Source organism: Babylonia areolata, chromosome 8, assembly GCF_041734735.1.
Source record: "Babylonia areolata isolate BAREFJ2019XMU chromosome 8, ASM4173473v1, whole genome shotgun sequence".
Taxonomy (NCBI): Eukaryota; Metazoa; Mollusca; class Gastropoda; order Neogastropoda; family Buccinidae; genus Babylonia; species Babylonia areolata.
In genome coordinates this window covers 19450727-19467486 of record NC_134883.1, presented here as the reverse complement: position 1 = coordinate 19467486, position 16760 = coordinate 19450727, and the positions used below count along the sequence as shown (strand labels likewise).

General features: G+C 41.7%; 1 protein-coding gene across 2 annotated transcripts in view; it reads left to right on the top strand.

Moving 5' to 3' along the window:
* LOC143284622 (ceramide kinase-like) overlaps nucleotides 1–15009 on the top strand; it is a 50448-nt gene extending 35439 nt beyond the window's left edge. The window contains exons 12-16 of one of the 2 annotated variants that reach the window (XM_076591479.1): nucleotides 1354–1380; nucleotides 4946–4978; nucleotides 7222–7433; nucleotides 10322–10641; nucleotides 12117–15009. In XM_076591479.1, the coding sequence (XP_076447594.1) occupies nucleotides 1354–1380; nucleotides 4946–4978; nucleotides 7222–7433; nucleotides 10322–10641; nucleotides 12117–12222 (698 nt within the window). In that variant the 3' untranslated portion in view covers nucleotides 12223–15009. The remainder of the gene's footprint in view (nucleotides 1–1353; nucleotides 1381–4945; nucleotides 4979–7221; nucleotides 7434–10321; nucleotides 10642–12116) is intronic. The other variant, XM_076591480.1, reaches the window with a different exon arrangement.
* Nucleotides 15010–16760: the final 1751 nt, after the last annotated feature.

The following is a 16760-nucleotide window of genomic DNA, read 5'->3' as shown; positions in this document are numbered from 1 at the left end:
GACACAGCATGGTAGGTGTGTGTTGTGGGGTGTCATGATGGGGTGGACAGTGGGTGGTAAAGGACACAGCAGGGTAGGTGTGTGTTGTGGGGTGTCATGATGGGGTGGACAGTGGGTGGTAAAGGACACAGCAGGGTAGGTTTGTCTGTTGTGGGGTGTCATGAAGGGGTGGGCAGTGGGTTGTAAAGGACACACCCCAGTGAAAACTCCACCTCTGAGGGAACAGGTTTTGACGTAACAGAAGTTCCATCAGTTTGTTAGTGAATGCGCAACACAATTATCTGTTGACAAGTATTTTAGTATACAATTTAGGGTGGCAAGTCTTTTTTTTTTTTCTTAATATATATACATACATGTATGTAAGACCAGTCTCAGGATTTTGCATGTGTAATACTGAAGAGGGAAAGAGGAGTGTGTGCAGTTATCTCCCTTCCTTGGGGGCTGGCGGGTCTTGTCCATGGCCACCTCTCTCAAACCTTTCTCTCACAATTTTTATGCGTTTTCATACTGATGGACATTTCTTTCTTTTAAATATTATACAATTGCTCACACTGTCTGGGCTTTTTATGCTCCAGTGTGTGAATTGACTGGGTGACTGAGCCTCTCAGCCCGGCCTCTCCACTGTTATATGCAGTTCACTGTGTCTGTGGATATGCCTGCTTTACTGCATACCTAGATACTGAAAACCTTAGGCAGTCTGAAATAGAAATATAGTATGGTACTATGAGGTATCCAGTCAAAAGCCTTCTAAGGTCAAATTCTTTCTTGAATACATATTTTGTAAATACTGTCTTTTTGTAAATACTTTTATTACACATTTTATCAATTAGTTTTAGAAAATTTATTATATTTGTACTTTTCTGGAAATCGATGCAGCTTTTGAACACCAAACAAAATAGTAGTAGCTGTTAATTTTAATCTGAGGTCTGTTTTTGTATAATTTTTTCTTGAATATGTTCCCTAAAGCTCAGTACAATGGATGGGACTTTCATGGAAATAAAAGATCTAAAATCTAACATCTAATATGTTCAATTGCTTTATCATGCCATGTTTGGAAGAACGGTGTTTTTGTTTCATATGTAATCAGTGAATTATTACAAGTCGACTGACTCTGCAAGTTGTGACAATTGACTTCTTCAGGGGTTTGTGTATGTCTGCTTTGTACGCAATTACAGATCACTTCTTTAGTGTATGTCTGCTTTGTATATAATTACAGATCACTTCTTTCCAAAAAAAACATCGTTCTGGCCAGTCCTTTTATATATCTTACTTTGCAGTTTATTTAGAAGAAACTGTGTTTTGCCAACTTTCCTTGATGCTGTTTTGGTATCAGTGTCTAGTTCTGTTGTTCAGAGGCCCCCAAAAGTGTTCCGGCCCATAGTAAGTACAGACATTTTTGTAGGTTAATCATATAATCATTGTAACCCCACATGCTTCAAAATCAGCTTCCATTACTTTTAACGTTTTCAGATGCTTTCCTGTTACTCTGCTTTTTCTGTTTTAAAAAGACATATAAAGTGGTATTTATCTTGCAAAGCACATTGCATTACATATGTAAACTAACTGGTAGGAAACATCTTTATAACTATAACTTTGTCAATGATGCTAAGGTCACGTTTACTCCATTCCCTAATCAAGAAGTTCATTTGGTCCAAGTCCAAGTCCAGTTGTCAATTTCTATTGCCATTCCATTTGATTTAAAGTAGGTGCCTAAAATTTATATTTTGCTAACTAAAGTAAGTGGAATCTGTTCAACATTTTGTTGACCTGTTCTCAGTGCTTTTGTTTTATGTGCATTTATTTATAAAAATCTAGCATTTGCTTTAAGCATTTTTACTGACTTAACATTTTTCTTTACTTTAAGAAATAATGTATCACCAGCTGATTGCTTTATTTTCAAAGGGATTGGATCTGGTAAGATATGAGTGATTCAGCACCTTCTACAGAACTATTTCTGATTTTGATACAAGAAGTTGTACTGCTAATACAAAAGCAAGTGGAGAAAAATGACATCCCTGTCTGAATCCACATGACACATGCCGCAAGAAATGGCTCATAAAGCCAACCTCCATTGTCAGTACTACTGGAAATTCCATTGTTTAAATCTTAATCCATTTTATATGTGAAGCAAAAAAAGGTTTTGATACAGAATCAAAAGCTTTAGAGTAGTCAGCAGTGAGTTAGTAACTTTATTGCTTTATTTGAATGATTATTTACATTATCTGTTGTGCTTACATTTGTAGAAATGTTTCTGCCTTTGATGTAACCAACCTGGTCTTCATTAACTTCTTTGTGTACTGCATTGCAAAGCCTTACGCTAATATCTGATGATCAGATTTGGTTAACGTTTTGGTCTCCAGTTTGTTAGTCTTAGTGTATAGAGTAGCCTACCTTTATGAAAGGACTCTACAAAAAATCATGACAACATAACTCACACCACTCCAGGTGTGTGTTAACTCATACCATGATTACTACCTCTGTGAACCAGGTATGAGTATTCTCGTACTAACACACAATTCTAATTTCATTAATTCTTGCTTGGTACATTTGGCATTCTAAACTGAACCATTTACGGATATGGGAAGCAAGAAAAGGAAGCTTAGTTTTACCGATTAAATCAACAATTCTGCACCAATTTTCACTGTTTATGTGAACTGCCTGTTTTTTTTCTGCAGTGGTCTCATGTAGTGCTGGTCCAGGGGAGATGTAGCAGGCATGTAGCTGTGGTGTAGAATGAGTTAACAATGGTAATGATAATAGTAATAGGACACTTGGTATGTCCAGTCTAATGATACAAAAGCCCTGAGCATTAACAATGAAATGCACAATAACAAATGCATACAAAAACATGCAGTGTGCCTGCTTGCACAAATCCTCCCTCTCAAACCTCACCCCACAAAACCACACTCACTAAAATAAAAATTAAAAAGAGAATGAAGCCATGCACTTATTTTTTATTGTCACACACACACACACACACACACACACAGGTGACTGCAATCACACTCCCACTCTCACCTCTTCCTGCACACACATCACAAACAGTATCAGCATCAGTAGCTCAAGGAGGCGTCACTGCGTTCAGTCAAATCCATATACACTACACCACATCTGCCAAGCAAATGCCTGACCAGCAGCGTAACCCAACGCGCTTAGTCAGGCCTTGAGAAAAAAAACACAAAAAAACAAATAATCTTAAATGGTTGGGAGGGAATAGGTTAATCATAGTATTGTGTAAAGATATAATTATGTTTTCAGGCCTGACCTAAAAGACTCTAGGGACTGACTGTGTCGGAGAGAGTATGGTAGAGAGTTCCAGAGCTTGGCTGCTGAGAAAAAGAGGCTGGTTGTATGTGAAAGTAAGAAGGTGAAAAAGCTTGGTGTTAGTAGAGGATGGAGGGGTCCTGGAGGGAATGGAAACATGGAAAAGTTTGGATAGATACTGAGGAGCAGAGCTGGTGATAACTTTGAAGCAGAGACAGAAGAACTTGTATTTTGTTTTTTTTTCAGTTGGAAACCACTGCAGTACATAAAGTAGATGGATGCAAGGTTGATTTCTAGAAGACTTATAAACAAGCCTGGCAGTAGTTAACTCCACTCGCATTCAGTTGTCAGCGTAGACAAAACATGTCTTGGTGTGGGTGTCACTCACTGAATCAGATCTGATTTTTCTTCTCTTTTTTTTTTCCTTTTTTTTTTTTTTTAATAGCATTTTTACTGTTACTGGACGTTGTTTGATGGTGTGTTCAGTCGGCAATGATGACTGTTGTCAGTGGATGTTGTTTGATGTGTTCAGTTGGTGATGATTCACTCACACTGTTGTCACTGGACGTTGTTTAATGATGTGTTCAGTTGGTGATGATGATTCACTCACACTGATGTCACTGGACGTTGTTTGATGATGTGTTCAGTTGGTGATAATGATTCACTCACACTGTTGTAAATGGACGTTGTTTGATGATGTGTTCAGTTGGTGATGATGATTCACTCACACTGTTGTCAATGGACGTTGTTTGATGATGTGTTCAGTTGGTGATGATGATTCACTCACACTGTTGTCACTGGACGTTGTTTGATGATGTGTTCAGTTGGTGATGATTCACTCACACTGTTGTCACTGGATGTTGTTTGATGATGTGTTCAGTTGGTGATGATGATTCACTCACACTGTTGTCAGTGGACGTTGTTTGATGATGTGTTCAGTTGGTGATGATGATTCACTCACACTGTTGTCAGTGGACGTTGTTTGATGATGTGTTCAGTTGGTGATGATGATTCACTCACACTGTTGTCACTGGACGTTGTTTGATGATGTGTTCAGTTGGTGATGATTCACTCACACTGTTGTCACTGGATGTTGTTTGATGATCTGTTCAGTTGGTGATGATTCACTCACACTGTTGTCACTGGACGTTGTTTGATGATGTGTTCAGTTGGTGATGATGATTCACTCACACTGTTGTCACAGGACATTATTTTATGATGTGTTCAGTTGGTGATGATGATTCACTCACACTGTTGTCAGTGGACGTTGTTTGATGATGTGTTCAGTTGGTGATGATGATTCACTCACAGTCGTCACTGGACGTTGTTTGATGTGTTCAGTTGGTGATGATGATTCACTCACACTGTTGTCACTGGACGTTGTTTGATGTGTTCAGTTGGTGATGATGATTCACTCACACTGTTGTCAATGGATGTTGTTTAATGATGTGTTCAGTTGGTGATGATGATTCACTCACACTGTTGTCAATGGATGTTGTTTAATGATGTGTTCAGTTGGTGATGATGATTCACTCACACTGTTGTCAATGGACATTGTTTGATGATGTGTTCAGTTGGTGATGATGATTCACTCACACTGTTGTCAATGGACATTATTTTATGATGTGTTCAGTTGGTGATGATGATTCACTCACACTGTTGTCACTGGACGTTGTTTCAGATCTGGGAGCGGGACATGAAGAAAAGGAAGAAGGTAATCATTTTAAAGTCTGTTTTTCAGCCTGGTCAGAAGGCATTGTGTGTTGAACAAAGTCTGTTTTTCAGCCTGGTCAGAAGGCATAGTGTGTTGAACACACTCACAGTTTACTGAAGGTGCTGTGCTGTATGTCACCTTTGCTTTGTGTCAGGTTGGCTGCTGTGTGGAGTGTTGAAGTTAACCCTTTCAGCACTGTCAGGTTGACTGGTGTATGGAGTGTGTAGTGATGAAGTTAACCATTTCATCACTGTCAGTTTAACTGGTGTATGTAGAGTGTAGTATTGAAGTTAACCCTTTCAGCACTGTCAGTTTAACTGGTGTATGTAGAGTGTAGTATTGAAGTTAACCCTTTCAGCACTGTCACGTTTGTTGCTGTGTGGAGTGTTGAAGTTAACCCTTTCATCACTGTCAGGTTGACTGGTGTATGGAGTGTGTAGTGATGAAGTTAACCCTTTCAGCACTGTCAGGTTGACTGGTGTATGGAGTGTGTAGTGTTGAAGTTAACCCTTTCAGCACTGTCAGGTTGAGTGTTGTATGGAGTGTGTGGTGTTGAAGTTAACCCTTTCAGCACTGTCAGGTTGACTGGTGTATGGAGTGTGTAGTGATGAAGTTAACCCTTTAATCACTGTCAGGTTGACTGGTGTATGGAGTGTGTAGGGTTGAAGTTAACCCTTTCATCACTGTCAGGTTGACTGGTGTATGGAGTGTGTAGTGATGAAGTTAACCCTTTCATCACTGTCAGGTTGAGTGTGGTATGGAGTGTGTGGTGTTGAAATTAACCCTTTCAGCATTGTCAGACTGGCTGTTGTATGTAGTGTGTGGTGTTGAAATTAACCCTTTCAGCACTGTCAGACCGCTTGATAAGTGCTTTACATCAATCACTGACATCAAGCATCACCTGTAGATACTTAAATCAACTGTTTCAACCATAATTTCCAGAACGAAATTCACTGCAAACATCTTGCCTGTGGTCATACTGAAATTTGAGACAGAAAAAAAAAGTGCTAGAGAACTTTCTCGGACATTGTCACTAAAATGATGAAATGACGTTTGTAATAGGATGTGGCAGTTCAGGAGTTATGTCCCTTCCCTGGTTGATATAGCAGTCCAAAGGTAAAAAATAAAAAGGAACAACCCACCCTCAGTTTGTTTGGGATTTGATGGTTGAGCATTGGCATGAACACACACAGTGTTACCCTACCAGTGTTTTGGGTGTAATAAGTTAAAATTGAAAGGTTTTCCCTCATTCCAGGCATCAGTAATAGACATAAAGATAAAACATTATGTTTTACAAAGGATGAAAAGTATGGTCCTTATCATCCATGAAAGTAAGAGAAAACTTACTTTTTTTTTTGCAAAAGTGACAGTCAGTATGTAGAACCCTATATCAGCATTATAGAGTCTAGAAAGGTTTCAGAGTCTAGAAAGGTATCAGCATTATAGAGTCTAGAAAGGTTTCAGCATTATAGAGTCTAGAAAGGTTTCAGAGTCTAGAAAGGTTTCAGTCTAGAAAGGTTTCAACATTATTGAGTCTATAAAGGTTTCAGAGTCTAGAAAGGTTTCAGCATTATTGAGTCTAGAAAGGTTTCAGAGTCTAGAAAGGTTTCAGCATTATAGAGTCTAGAAAGGTTTCAGCAGATGTGGTTTTTGTTTCTTTAGCTTTTTCAAATGCTTATCAGATACATAGTAAATAAGATGCACGTTTCATGGTGTGTTCAGAACAGATTACAGCAAGATGATATGTTGATGGTGTGTTCAGAACAAATGGCAGTCAGATGATGTGTTGATGGTGTGTTCAGAACAAATGACAGTCAGATGATGTGTTGATGGTGTGTTCAGAACAAATGACAGTCAGATGTGTTGATGATGTGTTCAGAACAGATGACAGTCAGATGATGTGTTGATGGTGTGTTCAGAACAGATGATAGTCAGATGATGTGTTGATGGTGTGTTCAGAATAGATGACAGTCAGATGATGTGTTGATGGTGTGTTCAGAACAAATGACAGTCATATGATGTGTTGATGGTGTGCTCAGAACAGATGACAGTCATATGATGTGTTGATGGTGTGCTCAGAACAGATGACAGTCAACAAGGTGTACGTTTCATGGTGTGTTCAGAACAAATGACAGCAAGATGATGTGTTGATGGTGTGTTCAGAACAAATGACTGCAAGATGATGTGTTGATGGTGTGTTCAGAACAGATGACAGTCAGATGATGTGTTGATGGTGTGTTCAGAGCAGCTGATGGACAGCTGGCCCAAGGTGTCGGGGAAGTTCATTGCCATCAACGCGGTGAGCGTGAGCTGTCGGTGTGGGCTGAGTCCAGAGGGCATGTCACCCTTCACTCACCTGGGTGATGGCTGTATTGACCTCATCCTTGTCATGGCCTGCTCTCGCCTCAACTACTTGAGGCACCTGGTCCGCATTCCTAACCACAACTCTAACCAGGTCAGTGGGTGTGTCAATCATTCCTAAACACAACTCTAACCAGGTCAGTGGGTGTGTCAATCATTCCTAAACACAACTCTAACCAGGTCAGTGGGTGTGTCAATCATTCCTAAACACAACTCTAACTAGGTCAGTGGGTGTGTCAGTCATTCCTGAACACAACTCCAACCAGGTCAGTGGGTGTGTCAGTCATTCCTAAACATAACTCTAACCAGGTCACTTGGCATGTGAATCATTCCTAAACACAACTCTAACCATGTCAGTGAGCATGTCAGTCATTCCTAAACACAACTGTAACTAGGTCAGTGGGTGTGTCAGTCATTCTTGAACACAACTCCAACCAGGTCAGTGGGTGTGTCAGTCATTCCTAAACATAACTCTAACCAGGTCACTTGGCATGTGAATCATTCCTAAACACAACTCTAACCATGTCAGTGAGCATGTCAGTCATTCCTAAACACAACTGTAACTAGGTCAGTGGGTGTGTCAGTCATTCTTGAACACAACTCCAACCAGGTCAGTGGGTGTGTCAGTCATTCCTAAACATAACTCTAACCAGGTCACTTGGCATGTGAATCATTCCTAAACACAACTCTAACCAGGTCATTTGGTGTGTCAGTCATTCCTAAACATAACTCTAACCAGGTCACTTGGCATGTGAATCATTCCTGAACACAACTCTAACCATGTCAGTGGGTGTGTCAGTCATTCCTGAACACAACTCTAACCATGTCAATGGGTGTGTCAGTCATTCCTAAACACAACTCTAACCCGGTCCGTGGGTGTGTCAGTCACTTCTTTAATGGCTTTTTAACCCTTTGCCAACCACATTGACTGACTTAAATGCTGTTTTTTTTTTTCTAACTGAATACCAGATCAACCAAGATCAACCACCAATACTAGGGGTCAACTACTTCCTCTGTCACATGTCCCAGAATGTATCTGTGATTGTATAGTCTCCCTGCAGGGCCGTTTCCAGCTGCTCCTTGGAGCTTTGTTGCAGGACTTTCCTTGGTGTAGGTCTGCTGCTGTTCAGTTTTTTTCACAGGGTATTTGGCAAAATGGTGGGTAAACAGAATATCTGACTTTTGGATCCATTTTTGGAAAAGATGGTGATGAACCAGAGCGATTTTGAGAGATACACACTGCATGGGGTGCTTGAGATATAATGTTCAATAATTTAACTGTTTTTCCCTCACTAGTTCGAAGTATCTTCCTATATAAGTAACACTTTCAGACTCGTATGCATGTTGTTTTTTGTGGGTTTTTTTTTTTCATCACAGTAAAAGTAAATCAGTGTGCACAGATCATAAAGGATGATTTTTTTTTGTTTCAGAAAGTTTCAGTACTTTGTTTAAACTTGAAAATCACTTTGTGCCTCTTATCCATAACTTTCTGAGCATTAGGAATTCTTTTTTTACAGTGTTGGAGAATCTGGAAGTGGAATTTGTCTGCATTTTATTTTCCTTTGTTTTTCTCCTGTACCAGTTAGTTTAAAATGGGAAAATATGGCAGACTTGCGTGTTTTCTTTCTTAACATTTCTGCAAATGGCGAGTTAAAAAGAATTTTTTTTATTGACATTTGTTTGTGGTGAGTGTGTTGCTGAGTTACTTCCTTCGCATGGCATTCTGAGTCTTGTTAAAAACCGCTCACCTGTGTGGTGGGCAGAAGGTTGACAGCAAGTGAAGGTGCTGGCTTTGATACATGCACACACCACTATATGTTTGCTTCTCCATCCTCTGTAACTTGAGTTGTGGTCTGGGTGTTAGTATTTCAGGTGAGATGAAAAATGTGGTTCCTTGTATGCCAAGTACTTAGTTCCCATAAAAGAAAGAACCTGTGGCAATAAGAGAGTTGTCCCTGGTAGAATTGCGTAGCCAAATCCACTTTCATTGCAAAAGACATTTCTCTTGCTGATAGAAGGAAACAAAACAACTGTGGCCTAGCACTGAGGCAGGCTTGCCCAGTGGAGAGAAGCCTGGTGTTAAATGAAGAAAATAGCTGACCAGAGGGAAATACAGTGATGTAATGCTGTTCTTTTGGTGGTGGTGGTTTTAGTATGGTTGTGAGGTTGTACTTGTTCACTTGTGGATGAAATGAGCGACATGGGGGAGGCATGAGGATAGAGTGGTAAGGCACATTTTTCTTTACACACCTGATACACATGTTCTTCTTTACACACCTGATACACATGTTCTACTTTACACACCTGGTACGCATGTCCTCATGGACATATGTGGTACACACAGGCTTTTCACACCTGATATGCATGTTCTCATGGACATATGTGGTACACACATGCTTCTTGACACACCTGATACACATGTTCTCATGGACATATGTGGTACACACATTCTCAGACACACCTGTTACACATGTTCTCATGGACATATGTGGTACACACATGCTCATAGACACACCTGTTACACATATTCTCATTGACATATGTGGTACGCACATTCTCATAGATGCACCTGATACACATGTTCTCATGGACATGTGGTACACACATTCTCATAGACACACCTGTTACACATGTTCTCATGGACATATGTGGTACACACATTCACATAGACACACCTGTTACACATGTTCTCATGGACATATGTGGTACACACATTCTCATAGACACACCTGTCACCTGTTGCATATGTTCTCATGGACAGGTCTCATACACACATTCTCATGTAGACATCTGATACACACATTTTCATAAACGCATCTGATGTACACATCTTATACACACATAGTCATACACATTTGGTACACATTATCATATGCACATCTGATATACACATTCTCATCCACACATCTGATATACACGTTCTGATATAAACTCATGTGATACACACATTCTAACACACACACGTGTTGTTCCCTCTTGCAGTTTGACTTCAGCTTCGTGCAGGTGTTCCGTGTGAAAGAATTCGAGTTCCAGCCAGCGTACGACCCTGAGGAGAGGGGAGAGGGGACTGTGGGGAGGGAGGTGGAGGTGGAGCACTCCCCTGACCCCTACAAGTTGGGCATGGGGCCCAGTGCCCCCTCCCTGTCGCGGGGCAGCAGTCAGGTGTCGGGCAGCAGTCGGGTGTCAGGCAGCAGCCAGGTGTCTCGAGGCAGCGGCAATCAGCTGATGAAGCACAGTCCTTCCCAGAACAGCGTGTGGAACTGTGATGGGGAGGTCCTGGAGCATCCCAACCTGCACATCCAGTTAGTGATTCACTTCCTTCCACTCCTCGCCCTGTGTGTGTGTGTGATGTTTTATATCTACTTCACCCCTCACCCTGTGTGTGTGTGTGATGTTTTATATCTACTTCACCCCTCTCCCTGTGTGTGTGTGTGTGGTGTTTTATATCTACTTCACCCCCTCTCCCTGGTGTGTGTGTGTGTGTTTTATATCTGCTTCACCCCTCTCCCTGTGTGTGTGTGATGTTTTATATCTGCCTTCACCCCTCTCCCTGTGTGTGTGTCTGATGTTTTATATCTGCCTCCACCCCTCTCCTGTGTGTGTGTGTGATGTTTTATATCAGCCTTCACCCTCTCCCTGTGTGTGTGTGTGTGATGTTTTATATCTGCCTTCACCCCTCTCCCTGTGTGTGTGTGTGTGATGTTTTATATCTACTTCACCCCTCTCCCTGTGTGTGTGACTGATGTTTTATATCTACTTCACCCCTCTCCCTGTGTGTGTGTGACTGATGTTTTATATCTGCCTTCACCCCTCTCCCTGTGTGTGTGTGTGATGTTTTATATCTACTTCACCCCTCTCCCTGTGTGTGTGTGTGATGTTTTATATCTGCCTTCACCCCTCTCCCTGTGTGTGTGTGTGATGTTTTATATCTACTTCACCCCTCTCCCTGTGTGTGTGTGATGTTTTATATCTGCCTTCACCCCTCTCCCTGTGTGTGTGTGTGAGTGTGATGTTTTATATCTACTTCACCCCTCTCCCTGTGTGTGTGTGTGTGTGTGTGATGTTTTATATCTACTTCACCCCTCTCCCTGTGTGTGTGTGTGTATGTGTGTGTGTGATGTTTTATATCTACTTCACCCCTCTCCCTGTGTGTGTGTGATGTTTTATATCTACTTCATCCCTCGCCCTGTGTGTGTGTGATGTTTTATATCTACTTCACCCCTCTCCCTGTGTGTGTGTGTGTGATGTTTTATATCTACTTCACCCCTCTCCCTGTGTGTGTGTGTGTGTGACTGATGTTTTATATCTGCCTTCACCCCTCACCCTGTGTGTGTGTGTCTGATGTTTTATATCTACTTCACCCCTCTCCCTGTGTGTGTGTGTCTGATGTTTTATATCTACTTCACCCCTCTCCCTGTGTGTGTGTGTGTGATGTTTTATATCTACTTCACCCCTCTCCCTGTGTGTGTGTGTGTGATGTTTTATATCTACTTCACCCCTCTCCCTGTGTGTGTGTGTGATGTTTTATATCTGCCTTCACCCCTCTCCCTGTGTGTGTGACTGATGTTTTATATCTGCCTTCACCCCTCTCCCTGTGTGTGTGTGTCTGATGTTTTATATCTGCCTTCACCCCTCTCCCTGTGTGTGTGTGTGTGTGATGTTTTATATCTGCCTTCACCCCTCTCCCTGTTGTGACTGTTTTATATCTCCATTCACCACTTTCCCTGTCACAGTGTGGTGTGTAGGACAGTAACAGTACATGATGTCGGTTGTGCAGGGTACACTGCCAACTGATTAGCATGTTTGCGCGGGGTGTGGAGGACCACAGTAAACGTGAAGTGGATACCTGTCCTGTCTGCTGCAACCCCTGCAGCCACTGCTAGGGGAGCTCAGCTCTCTCTCATCGCCACAGACAGGTCTGCAGTTCAGGGCCTTGAGGTGGATAGACAACACTGTGATGGAGAAACATACTGCTTTTGTCTGTGTGCTGGTCACAGCAATATCAAATTGTGTTGGTTTTTTTTTAACACTTGTGAGAAAGATAGACGCTGCTTTTATGTAATGACTTGTGTTGTTCAGTATCTTTTGTTGTTAATGAAGACAGTTTTTTTTAACACTGTGTGTGGGCACAAATGAGAAGAACACTGATGTCCTGACATGAAATCACTTCCACTGATTTGTTGAACATATGTGGATGTTTTGAACAAATTTTTATACATGAATTTATGGAACATATTAGTGATTTATTTATTTGTTGAACAAATTGTGATTTATATTTCATGGAATGCATGTTTTGTATGCATGTGTTTTAAAATACGGCGAGATTGAAACAACATTGAGTACAGCAAGGGATAGTGCGCACACCGGAGAGGGAGGGAGGGTTGGAAAGGGTGGGTACTAGCATGGTTGTTGGGTTAGTGCTTTGATTGGCTGTGTGGTGAAGTGTTGTACTGCGATGGTACACTCCATTTGATTGGCTGTGTGTTGAAGTGTGTGATGCTCTCCATTTGATTGGCTGTGTGGTGAAGTGTGATTGGCTGTGTGATGAAGTGTGTGATGAAGTGTGTGATCCTCCCCATTTGATTGGCTGTGTGGTGAAGTGTGTGATGCTCTCCATTTGATTGGCTGTGTGGTGAAGATTGTGATCCTGTCCATTTGATTGGCTGTGTGGTGAAGTTTCTGTTCCTGTCCATTTGATTGACTGTGTGGTGAAGTGTGTGATCCTGTCCATTTGATTGGCTGTGTGGTGAAGTGTTTGATTCTAATTCTGTCCATTTTGATTGGCTGTGTGGTGAAGTGTGTGATTCTGTCCATTTGATTGGCTGTGTGGTGAAGTGTGTGATTCTGTCCATTTGATTGGCTGTGTGGTGAAGTGTGTGATTCTGTCCATTTGATTGGCTGTGTGGTGAAATGTTGTACTGCGATGATTTGATTTGCAGTATGGTGAAATGTACTGTGATGATTTGATTGGCGGTATGGTGAAATGTTGTACTGCGATGATTTGATTGGCAGTATGGTGAAATGTTGTACTGCAATGATTTGATTGGCTGTGTGGTGAACTATTGTACTGCAATGATTTGAGTGGCTGTGTGGTGATAAATTTAATGTTGGTATTTGCTTGCAACATAGGAACATGCAACATGGGAACCAAGTTTGGTAGGATGATAGGTATGAATAAGATCTTGTAGTTCATTTGATTTTTGACATGTCAGCAGGATGAAAGGTCAAAGATCAAGGTCATTATTGGCAAAATAGGAAAACGTTCGATGTTACCTTACATTTAATCCTAATCGGACTCGGCATTTTGACTGATCAAGAGTACAGTATGATTCATAAAGAAATTAAAAATCAGAAGTCAAAGGTCAGTATCACAAAATGGCATATGCTACTGATATTAAAAGTTTCCTTGTGGAAAAGAGAGGTCGTCTGATAAATCTTCATTAAATCTGGTTCAATGATCCGTCATTGTAAAAGTTTCCTTGTGCAAGAAAAAGGAGGTCTGATGAATCATCAAGTCTGGTTCAATGATCAGTCATTGTAAAAGTACAAAGTCTTTCTGAGGGTAGAAGGTCATAGTTCAAGGTTCAAGGTCACAACATGGCATAATGAAAATTGTAGAAGCATGATAGAACAGTATCTAGTTTTGGTTGAACATGGTACTGTGGTATGTTCTAGCCAGAATATAAATGCTTTGTAAATTTAGAGGTCAAGGTCACATGGGTGTGTGCATATGTCTTTTTGCCAGATCTTCTTTGCAGTGTAGTATATTTTTATGATTGCTTTGTTGGTCTCAAACGCAGTTCATGTTTCTTGATCTGAATGTAATACCCCATGGAGCATTACCAACACAGTCATGAAGCCCTTGCCTCTCTTGTTCTGAGTGTACTACCCCATGGAGCATTACCAACTCAGTCATGAAAGCCATGCCTCTCTTGATCTGAATGTAATACCACATGGAGCATTACCAACTCTATCATGAAGGCCGTGCCTCTCTTGTTCTGAAAGTAATACCCCATGGAGCATTACCAACTCTATCATGAAGGCCGTGCCTCTCTTGTTCTGAAAGTAATACCCCATGGAGCATTACCAACTCTATCATGAAGGCCGTGCCTCTCTTGTTCTGAAAGTAATACCCCATGGAGCATTACCAACTCTATCATGAAGGCCGTGCCTCTCTTGTTCTGAAAGTAATACCCCATGGAGCATTATCAACTCTATCATGAAGGCCGTGCCTCTCTTGTTCTGAATGTAATACCCCATGGAGCATTACCAACTCTTATCATGAAGGCCGTGCCTCTCTTGTTCTGAAAGTAATACCCCATGGAGCATTACCAACTCTTATCATGAAGGCCGTGCCTCTCTTGATCTGAATGTAATACTCAATGGAGCATTACCAACTCTTATCATGAAGGCCGTGCCTCTCTTGATCTGAATGTAATACCCCATGGAGCATTACCAACTCGGTCATGAAAGCCGTGCCTCTCTTGATCTGAATGTAATACCCCATGGAGCATTATCAACTCTATCATGAAGGCCGTGCCTCTCTTGATCTGAATGTAATACCCCATGGAGCATTACCAACTTTGTCATGAAAGCCAGGCCTCTCTTGTTCTGAATGTAATACCCCATGGAGCATTTCCAGCTCATGGGGGGGGGGGGGGGGGAGGACCCACATAAAATGAAGACTCATTCAAGACTTCTTTCTTGTGTTTAGTTCTAAGATATAATTCTGGTAAAATTGTTTTAGAGGAAATCTAATTTATTTGATTTGCCATTCATAATGAAGAGTTAAAACCAGAAGTATGTAAATAATGCTTACCATGCATTTAAATAATATTGCTCGAGGCAAATGTTTGTCATGATGCATGTTTTACCTGTTGACACTTTGTCACGATGCATGTTGTACCTGAAGACACTTTGTCATGATGCGTGTTGTACCTGAAGACAGTTATTTTGTTCCAAAGATCTGTTACCATTGTCAGGCATGTTGGGCTGTGTTTTTTGAAGCACCCTTCATCCATGTTATGTTTGTTAAAATTGCTGAATGGTCATGTTGCTGTCTGTCATGGGGCATGTCAAACGACTGGATGTGGAAGGAGGCTATGTTGCAAAACCAGTTCCATCAGTTGTTGTTTCAACACTTTGAAGCAGTGATGCTTTCTCAACATTTCTGAATGTCCTTGGTCAGGGAGGGGGTGGGTATAGCTGGGTGTCATGGAGAGGGGTTGGGTATATCTGGGTGTCATGCACAGATTGTAGCATTCAGGATCAGATGGTGGTCAGGGAGGGGGTGGGTATAGCTGGGTGTCATGCAGATTGTAGCATTCAGGATCAGATGGCGGTCAGGGAGGGGGTGGGTATAGCTAGGTGTCATGCACAGATTGTAGCATTCAGGATCAGATGGTGGTCAGGGAGGGGGTGTTTGTAGCTGGGTGTCATGCACAGATTGTAGCATTCAGGATCAGATGTGGTCAGGCAGGGGGTGGGTATAGCTGGGTGTCATGGGGAGGGGGTGGGTATAGCTAGGTGTCATGCAGATTGTAGCATTCAGGATCAGATGGTGGTCAGGGAGGGGGTGGGTATAGCTAGGTGTCATGCAGATTGTAGCATTCAGGATGAGATGTTGGTCAGGCAGGGGGTGTTTGTAGCTGGGTGTTATGCAGATTGTAGCATTCAGGATCAGATGGTGTTCAGGGAGGGTGTGGGTATAGCTAGGTGTCATGGGGAAGGGGTGGGTATAGCTGGGTGTCATGCTGATTGTAGCATTCAGGATCAGATGGTCAGTTCATGGCAGATGAAGAGACTTGAAGAATGGCTGAATATTCCGTCCCCATAGTGTTTGTTTCAGTCTGTTAGGCCTGTGTGTGTTTCAGTGCGTTAGGTCTGAGTGTGGTCATACCAATCAAGTTTTCTTGTATAAACTGATGTCACATCTTCATTTGGTCCAGTGTGCTGCTTGATGGTGCAGCATAGATATTTCTTGGTGATGTGTTCAGCATCTTGCAATAACACATTGTTTAGATTCTGTGGTAGGCTCTCTAGAGTATCTGCACACAAAATGTCTCACTAGAAGACAGACAAATCTGAGGTAGGATGTTGCCAAGCTCTTTTTCTATCCCCATGTGTGATGGAGGTGTTGTTTTGTGTCTTGTGTTGTGCATATCTGAAATTCACCTGTAAATACATTTAGTGGAAATATTAGGGGGAACTGCTTGTGGGGATCATAGTATGGACATTGTATGGCTTGTGACTGACTGGATGCTGGTAGCAAAGGCAAGGATCATAGTAAGGACGTTGTATGGCTTGTGACTGACCAGGTGCTGGTAACAAAGGCAAGGATCATAGTAAGGACGTTGTGTGGCTTGTGATTGAATGGTCACAAAGACAAGGAATACTGATACTGTGTACAGCCATTGCACTC